The sequence below is a fragment of the Kryptolebias marmoratus genome, linkage group LG3 (assembly GCF_001649575.2).
Source record: "Kryptolebias marmoratus isolate JLee-2015 linkage group LG3, ASM164957v2, whole genome shotgun sequence".
NCBI classification, from domain to species: domain Eukaryota; kingdom Metazoa; phylum Chordata; class Actinopteri; order Cyprinodontiformes; family Rivulidae; genus Kryptolebias; species Kryptolebias marmoratus.
In genome coordinates, this window is record NC_051432.1 from 426,365 (window position 1) to 436,316 (window position 9,952).

At 37.1% G+C, this 9,952-nt stretch overlaps 1 protein-coding gene across 1 annotated transcript in view; it reads right to left on the minus strand.

The window, feature by feature from the left end:
- The window catches only part of LOC108246288 (B-cell receptor CD22-like), a 21,973-nt gene extending 15,371 nt beyond the window's left edge, over positions 1 to 6,602 (minus strand). Inside the window, exons 1-5 of the mRNA XM_025009987.2 lie at positions 6,486 to 6,602; positions 2,181 to 2,534; positions 1,861 to 2,070; positions 1,298 to 1,657; positions 943 to 1,164 (exon numbers count right to left, since the gene is read on the minus strand). Coding sequence (XP_024865755.2) covers positions 943 to 1,164; positions 1,298 to 1,657; positions 1,861 to 2,070; positions 2,181 to 2,534; positions 6,486 to 6,555 — 1,216 coding nt within the window. The 5' untranslated portion in view covers positions 6,556 to 6,602. The remainder of the gene's footprint in view (positions 1 to 942; positions 1,165 to 1,297; positions 1,658 to 1,860; positions 2,071 to 2,180; positions 2,535 to 6,485) is intronic.
- Between the last annotated feature and the right edge of the window lie 3,350 nt (positions 6,603 to 9,952).

The following is a 9,952-nucleotide window of genomic DNA, read 5'->3' on the forward strand; positions in this document are numbered from 1 at the left end:
AGTATCAGGCAGGGAGCAGGCAGGAGACGATGGTCAGGAAACAGGCAAGGGTCAAGATCAGGCATGAACAAGAGAAGTACGCTGGACATTTACTGGCGGTTAGGCTTTCAATAATCTGGCACTGAGGTGTGTGAGCTGTGGGTATTTACGGAGACAGGAACAGGTGAGACAGATGAAGCTGATTGCGTGGGCATGGCAACATGGGTGTGGCTTGAACTGTGGGACTGTGGAAAGTTACGTGACTGTGGCAAGAGGTGTGGCAGGAACAGATGGAGCTGTGACATTTGTAGTGTCATCCTTTAAATTGTAAATTGTATGAGTTCTCCATCCTTTGGGATAAAAGGACTGGAAGTGAGCCAAGGGTGGTGCGTTGGCAAAACTATTCTGTAGCTGAAGACATTTTGCTAAACTGCATGTGAATTCAGTTTGCAGAACATCTCAGTTTTAAAAGCTTGAACTCCACACGCTCCATTTTTGAACTGAGAAAGCTCCTCAGATGAGATGCAAAATGTCTTCAGCTACAGAACAGAAGTCCAGTTGTTTTTGTTCTAAACCCTTTTTTTTGGATTTACCATGTCCGGTATGATTGAGTATCTTCACCAGCAAAAGCCTGGTGCTTCTATTTTAAACTCTTGATTTTTTAAAGTATTTTTTTTTTATATTTTCTTATTGTTTTAGCTGTTGGTCATTTTTCATTTTTCATTTTAAATTAGGTGACTTCAGTTTTATTACTATTTTAGACTATTGTTTGATGTCTTTGTTTTCAGTTTTTGTATTGCTCTGTTAAACACATTGGGTTTCACTTGTGACTGAAAACTTGTTATATAAATAAAGCTGAGCTTTAATTCTTGTAAAGTTTCCATAGACCTCCGTGCTGTTCTAGTGGTATGTATGTGTCAGTGTGTTTGTATCAGTTTTTCTCTTATTATGGAGTAAACTCACAAACTGCAGGAGCTTCATGCATCCCCCGATGCTGTACAGTACAGGAGATTTTGTCTGAAGGATAAATGAAGTCTTCAAAAAACTGCCCCCTCTGAATTTGTTTTCCATTCTTGAGCCAGTTGAATGAATATAGACCAGTTGGACTGCAGCTGCTGTGACACTTCAGCTTTGCAAAGATGAATCCACGGTGGGCCAACACACTGATCACCTGAACCTGGAGAGCTGGAAGATGACATAAAGAACAAATATGAGTCGCAGGCTTCAGCAACAGAATCCTCTGACAATATTTATACTGAGTACTAAAACCATGTGTGGGGATTTTACATGTACCATATTGGTGTATTTCCATCAGTACCTGTGACAGTCAGAGTTGTTCCATGTAAATCATTTCCCCATTCAAACTTGGAGGTTTTAAGTTTGCAGCGATACTCAGCTGAGTCACTTTCTCCTAGGTCACTGATTCTCAGAGTGACGTGTCTCTCAGAAAAATAGTATTTGTTGAATGATTGAGCACGGCCAAAATACTGGGAGTCTTTTGTAAGGTCCTCTGGTTGTAATGGATCCATCCACTGCTGACTGCGTCCAGGACTGAACCAGAATATTGACATGTAACCACTTTGATGGTAAGTGCATTTAATGTCCACTGATGAGCCTTTAAATGCACAGATTCTTCTGTCCTTATAGGTCACTGTGATGCAGGATTGACTGTAACAACCTGAAAGATGAAATATTATTCATTCAGTGTCTGAGATCAGTATTAGTCTTGTAATTTTATTGTAGTGAATTGGGTTTCTGTATAAAATATTTATGAAATTTATACTGAATATAACTACTTAAACTGAAAAATGTCAAATATTCTGAAGAAGACTGTGGAAAGAGATTAAATTGTGATGGAAGACGATTGTGAAGTGAACTCACAGACTGGAGGAGAAGGGAAATCCTCATATCCTTTTACAGCACAGGAAACACTGTCTTTATTCTCAAACTTATCTGAATACGCATATGTCCCTTCATTAAATTTGTGTCCGTTTTTGTACCAGACATATGAAGAAAGATCAGGTGTAATACATTTGCTGAGACACTTGAAATGGAAGTTTTTCTTTGAGACATAAACTTTTGGATCCAGGTCTGTGAGGCAGAACAATAATGTCAATAAATGTCTTAGAGACACTGTTAACACAGACAGGCAGATAACCAGCACAATGATATATAGATGTTTATTATTTGGAAGTAACTACCTGTGACATTTAAAGTGACTCCTGGTTTACCAGTGTAACTTCCATCGTGTGTGTTTGTTTCAAACCTGAACTTGTACACAGCTGAGTCGCTCTTCTTTACATCTCTGATTGTCAGTCTGCATCTCGTTCTATCACAGTTGTACTCCACACGACCTGCGTACTGTTCCTCTGTCTTTAGATCCACAGGGTTCTCATCAGTTTTAGCAAACCAAAAGCTTTTCTCCACTTTGATTGTGATACCACCTTTTTTGTGTGAGTGTGTGTATTTGCAGTGTATTTCCACTGTTGATCCTTTAAGAGCACAGATCTGAGTAGGGCTGTAAGTCACTCCCCAGCCATTCTGACTCTGTACAGCTGTAACACAGAGCACATCAGAAACAACACTTGTAATCATAATGAAGAAAGACATTTTCAGTTCTAATCCTAATGCTTGCTCTTCTTTCTGTTCAGGTCACTGTAGAACATAAATGGAAATTTGGGAAATAAATTAATGGCGTTGAGCCATTGAAAAGAATTTGTCACAAAATAAAAATGCACTGTTAAAGGACAAAGACCCACAACACTATTGTTGTCACTAATAAGCAGTTTTGTAAAACTGAATAGAAAAATTTAATGCTAATAGATTTTCTAAACACTCAAACATTTTAGATATTTAGTTCAATTTTGTTAAATTTTTTGGACTGTGTACTTTTTTGCATAGCAACATATTGCTGCTGTTCGGCAAAAAAACAACTTATAACTACATTTTTCACTATTTTCATACTTTTTCATAAATCCACTCTGCTGGCCACCTTTAACATCTTGTCTGTGGTTTGGTGAATGACTATTCAATGAAAAGTGTTAAGAACAGCTTGTGACTTGTGACCACAGAGTTTATTTATTTTAAAAGACAAGCTCTTTTTTTTTCTTTCCCTTGAAAGTTGCATCTTTTGAAATCAAGGGTTTCTGCTAGACAGCAACAAAGTGTCTCTGCAACAACAGTCACTATAATTGATCCCAAAATCAAAGGAAAAAATAGAGCTACAAAGCAAAGCTTTTCAATTTTGTTTAAACCATCAATCTGTATAATCCTGATGCTTTTAAAAGTACACATATATTGTTCATTGGTCCTTCTTAAAAAACACTTTTATGAAACCATTACAACAGGGCTCTTGTTAGTCTCTGACATTTATAAAACTATAAAACTGTGACAGACTAATTGCTTTTCATCTATCCATGCATCCTTGTAAATATAGATTCAATAAATAGCAATTAAATATTTCATGGTTTTCAAAAAGAAGTTAGGATGTGAGTTTTTGAATTGTTTTGTCTTCATGTTTCAGTTATAGTTTGTTTGTGTTTTGTCTCTTCCCTGTGCCTCAGCCAACATTCACTTCTCCTCAGTCACTCTCTCTCTCTTCCCCATTCTCACCCATCTACACCTGCCTCTAGCTCCTTAATCATCTCACCTGTGCCCACTTCCACTAATCACCCTCTGCCTTTAATACCCGGTCACATTCTCTACCTCTCTGCTGGTTCATTGTCATTCTTTGCCTCCCTGATGTGTCGTCCTTCCTGTTTGCTCGTGCCTCCTCGTCTCCCTTGGGTTAATCTCTTGTCACAGGTCTGTTCATGTTATGTTTAGTTAATGTTTTTGTATTTAGTTTAGATTTTGCTGCCACGTCAGCCTTTGTTTTGGGTTTGCCTTTTATTTCTAAACAAATTTAGTTTTTTTTATCAACATGAGTCTGCGCTCAGGGTTCGCCTCCTTCACCCCAGTTCATGACAAAAGAATTGCAACTTGTAAGTTGAATATCTGCTTTTACACTAATGACAGGCTGTGTTTTTAATGACAAATGTTTTTTCTTTAGTGTGTAAATAAAATCTACAACAGTAGATTACTTTTGGCAGTCAATATCAAATTACCTAAACTAAGGTGGTAATGACACATTAGTAAAGTTATTGTACATTTGATAATTATCACCTGCTACTATAAGTGAAAGTGGAGCTTGTCTTTGCCTGTGTATGGGTGTGTGTGTGTGTGCTTGTTTGTCTGTACCCTTAGCAAACTATCTCATGAACCATGAATAATTTAAATAAAACTCTCATAAAATAATCATTAGATAAACATCTGGAACTGATTAACTGCTGGATTCAATTTCATTCAAGATGGCCGCCAAAACTATCTTTTGCTTCCATTACTATCTGGTTTATTCTGTAATGTCAGTGTAAAGCGAACCCAGAATGCAGACTCATGTTGAATTAAATAATGAAAACTGATTTCTTTCCAAAAAAGGGGGGGAAAGCACTGACGTGGCAGCAAACAAAACAAAACTTGCTAAAGAAAAATTAGGAAGCTGACACAAGGAAAAGGGTTTGACCAGCATGAACGAAACAAAACAAAACAGACAACCAACAAGAAGAACCCTAAGCAGAGACTGGCCCTGACACAGTAGCAAGCTTGGTGATCACTGAGGACACAGTGATGGCAGAAACATCAGAGGGGAGCTCCGGTGGGTAAACGGACTGAAGGCAGGCTGACTGGAGAACTACTGAACTGAGGGCAGGCAAATAGTGGCACAGGAAATAGAAAAAAAACGAGATTGACAAGAACACACAGAAATACAACAGAGACAACATGAAATCAAGTACAGAAAAATAACTTAAAAACTTTAATTGTGACATACTGAGCTAAAATGTAGCGTGGTAGTAGCTGAGAATCATCTCCAACACACACTTTAAGCACTATACACTGCAATACATCAAGATGTACTATAACTAGAGACAAGACTGGTAGCTTGTGTTTGTTTGTTTGTATGTATGTCTCTCTGTGCACAAGATTACACAAAAAGCTATGAATGAAATTACATGAAATCTTTAGGAAACATCAAACATCAAATGCAACAAAGGAACAAGTGATTAGATTCTGGTGGTAATCCAGATCACAATCCCAGTTCAGGGAAGGATTCCAAGCAGACAGTGATCCTATGGCCTTGGCATAGGTTTGCCTTCTAAAGTGAAGACTATTTTTATTCTTTATTAAGTATTTGTTATTGTAGACAAAACACAAAAGTTCCCTTTCACCTGTAGAAATTAGACAAAAATCAGTCAAAATCAAGCCAGGAGACAAGGAATACAAAACATTTGTCTCTCAAAACTTTTAAGTTGTGTACTTTAAATAAAGCAAAATATTTGTAAACAATAGAAAGGTATCAGTGCAGATTAACTGTAAATCTCTAAAAAGCTAAACACCTGCTGTATTCAACACAATCATGTTCCATTACTTTAATTAGAAAGGAAGCAGTTTTCCAGAAGCCTTATCATCTTTAAGTATTTGTTCAGCCTCTGGATCCTCTTTAATTGCAAAGGCATTGTTGGCCATAAAAAGGTTTCACCGTCACCTTCTTCTTCTTCTTCTGTAAAAAAAAAAAAAGCCACGATTGAGTCCTGCTTTTGTTATGCTATCAACAATCGACGGGACAGTCGACTGTGTTGTTGTTGTGTTTTTGCAACTGTTGCTTGTGTGAGGAGAAAATTGTGTGCTAAATATGCTTAAGGCCAGTCGAGAAGTTCTGTGGATTCCTGCTAGAAACAACAAACCAGTGAGGAGATGGAAACACAGGAAGACACAGCGGGCGGCCCAACAAGCAGGAAATCAAAAGCGTGGCTCAAACGCGGCTTTTGTTTTTTAGAATAAACTTTTTATGGATTTGTTGTTGCTAGTGTGAGTCCGCAGAACTTCTCGATTTAGCACACAATTTTCCCCTTCCACAGGCAACAGTTGCAAAAACACAACAACACAGTCGACTGTCCCGTTGATTGTTGAAAGTAATGAAACATGATTGTGTTGATTTTTGTCTTAATTTCCACAGGTGAAAATGAACTTGTGTGTTTTGTCTACATAAACAAACACTCAATAAAGCATAAATATTCTTCACTTTAGAAAGGTTCACAAAAAGACTTAACTAACTACTAGCAACTGCCTTAGTTATTAATGCCCTGCAGGATGAGTATATAGTATGGTGTGAAAGTACATTTATATGACCATTTACATACATATGCACAGTATATAGAATAGCTACTTCATGAATTATTAAGCATGAATAAACATTGAGTATGTTGGTTTTGGAAGTAATTAGCCTTTATGGGTAAAGCATTAATAAATATGTAAATTTATATTGTATTAAGAATGAATCATTCTTAATTAAGGATGTTTTCAAGGTTAATTAATCATTTTTAATGATTAAATAATGCTACATAAGGTGTAGTTATTATAAAGTGCTACCCAAATTTCTGTAAAAGAACATGAAGAAAGAGATACAGTACCTGTTGCACAGAGAAGTAAGAGGACAAATCCAATCACTGCTGCAGAAAAATTCTCAGCTTTGGTTCTCATCTTTAAGTCGTGTTAAAAAGTACAGTGAAGCAAAGAGTGAAGCACACAGCACACCAGGAGGTCCCACCTACATTTTCTTGTAATAAAGGGTGTTGTCTTAAAAATTACTTTCTGTTGTGATTGGAAACCTTTTTTCACAGATAGAAAAATATTACAGCTGCCTTCCTTCCTCTTTACCTCTTTACATGCATGAATAGAGATGTGACTGGAAATTCCCAAGCTAAAATGAAGGTATGATTCTTGCATGTACCTCCTAAATTACACTATATGGAAACTGAATATAAGTGCCAAAAAAGGACAAGTTTTAAAACAAGCATAAAAACCAAATTTTCTTTTTTTAACCTTAAATTATTATACTTCAATAAGAAACCGATTTTAATATAGCTTTTTTTATTTGAGTTTTCTATGGAAGAAGGTGTAATTACATTGATTTGATAAGTTTATTTTTCATTAATATGTTCCTTTAATTACCAGAGTTGTGGTCACTTCTGATTTGCTAAAACTCCTTTTCCTTTTGATGAACTTGTACATTGATTTCAATGACAAATGATCATTAAGCAAACAAAAAAAAAGATTAATAAATGTTAGCAATGCATAGTACAGACTGGTACACTGGGCAGTATTATGCACTGCTACCTTAAAGAAAAAAACAAAAGCTGAAACTGAACTTGGCCGATGAGTTTGGTTTCAAATTCAAGTACAAATAGGGACTTTCTCAAATACAGGACAGACAAAGATAAACTCAGCTGGAAAACTCAACAACTGGAGAGTGTACAGGAGCTGATAACTCTCAATGACTGGAGTGTGGAAAGATGCAGAAGAGATCAGCTGGAACCAATTGTGGTCGGTAGATTAGGAAGATTATATGCTATTTTAGCTAGTCATACAGCTAGATGGTGTTTTTATTAAGGCACTTTTTCCACTCATCAGCAAAAATCTGTATTTTCACGTTTCCTTCCTGTCTGTGTTCATTATGACTCATTTTGCAGAATTGGTCACATTTATATTTACACTGCGACTGTGCACAGGCGGCTGTGCACTGCACCTGGCTCCATCACATCCTCCTCAATAGAGTTCTGGGTGTTGAGAATCTCCTATAACCAATTCAATACACTGTCACCATATTTGTTTGTCAGTTGCAAATTTCAATGAATCACAAAATGATCTCTTGATCATCAGGTCTACATACCTCTAACACACATGCACATCTGTGCATGTGGTAGGCTCCTCATCTTTTTTGCCATCTTGTTCTCTGTGAAGTGAAGTGAAATTTATTTATATGGCACTCTTCAGCAACAAGGCGATCCAAAGTGCTTTACAACACAGATTAAAAACATCAAAATCAAATATAGAAAGACAGAAACAAGTATAATCTAAATGAAATACAAGATAATACAAATAAAGTCATGAAACCAAACATATCTAATCATGAGCTAAGATGGTCAAAATAGTAACTAAGATAATCTAAATGAAATCATGATAAGAAACAACAACAGAATCAGATACAGAAATACAGAAATAAAAACATTAATCAGGTAATTTTAGCCAATGGTGAATAAACTTTCCTCTAAGAGGAGGCATTTGAAAAACAGACAGAAATAAAAGTATAACTATAACAAATAACAGGTCTTTAATATGATATGTTGAAGTCGGTCAGTGATGTGTAAGCCAATAGACCGTTTGGACAAGAATGAACTTTCTTCTACGAGGAAACGTTTTAAAAATATCAAGACTACTACTCAAAAGCAATTCTAGCTAACAGAACGGTTGATATAATGATATTGATAATATTAACAAGTCTTTAGTATACTAGGTACAGAGCTGTTCAGTGATCTATAGATCAATGGGAATATTTGAAAGTCTATTATTTAACTTGGATCAAAACTTTCATCTAAGAGGAAATATTAAAGTTAATACAGTGATAACAGGTCTTAATACACCATTTGAGTATGAATAAGTTTTCCTCTTAGAGAAGCATTAATAAGACAAATCTATTTAATAAGGGTAGACTAACAGAAGCAGAAGAGCCTTAGTGTTGATCACTCTGCAGATCCCATCACACATGCCTGGCTGCCTCACAGTAGCCAGAACAGCTGCCGAGGTTTTCCGAATTTCTCGATATGCCGGGTAACCGCCAACTCCAAAAAGCAGAAAGCCTGTTATCAAAAATCCAATTGTGTACACATCTTTGACATCCACGACTGACAATATCGACAAACACACAGTTCTCCACTCCTGCCAGGAGTCCATTGTGTATCAGGAGAAAAATGTCCTGTCTGGACAAGAGGGTTCCCCCGAAACCCTGTCTTCTCATTGAGAAAATTTGATCAATTGCGTTGAGAGACCAGCTGTCCAAATCCATAATTCACAAAGTTTGGAAGATATGCAAAGAGAGACTCCAAAGGGAAAAGACAGATACAGAGCTGAAACAGGGCAGAGAGGGGAGGGTGGTGAAGACCTATCTGCCTTCTTTTTCTAATTAAACATAGGGTCCTAGCAAAAGTTCTTGCTTTTTCAGCATGAAGCCAATGGATTGTAATATTGAAGGTTTGTATTTCAGATGCTCCTCTTCAAAATGTTCACTGCACAGCCAGTCACCGGACTTTGTGTTGTAATTTTCACCAGGAGCTAAACTAACCATATCCATCAAACTTTCTTCTCCTTTGGGTAGCTGAAGAATGACACAGATTCGGGTCGGTTGACACAATTAACTGCAACGCACTGAACCATTTTATCCCCACACTATCTGTATTTGCTATTCACTGCCTTGTTTGCATTTCTACATTTGGCTCAGGACATGTCCCACTTCCAAGCGATAACAGAAAATACAGAAGAGACCCTGGTAATTTTTTCAATCTTTCAATATTAACTTAAAATTAGTGTGAATTTTTTAAAATGTGAGACTCTTAAAAACAAGCACCTTTTATTATGACTTTCGATTTATGTTAGTTTTCAAAGCACTTCTCATTTCCCCTTTAAGGTAATACCTCCTCCCACCTGCTCTCCTCTCCTTTTAAGAGGAGCCTCCTCCCTTGTTGTGCACAGCTCATTCAGTCTCACATGCGGGTCTGTATGTAGAGCTTTTGTCTGCTTTGGCACTTCATACCTTATAGGTGTAGTTGCAAGAATATAAAAGTGCTGTATATGGTGTAAAGAATGTGATCCCAGATACAAGCGGCTGAAATGAGCTTCCTTCGTAGTGTAGCTGGGCTCAGCCTTAGATATAAGGTGAGGAGCTCGTCATCCAGGGGGAACTCAGAGTAGAGCCGCTGCTCCTTCACATCGAAAGGAGTCATCTGAGGTGGTTCAGGCTTCTGGTTAGGATGCCTCCTGAACGACTCCCTTTGGAGGTTTTTTGGGCATGTCCCACAGTACACATTGTTGCAGCTTTTTTATC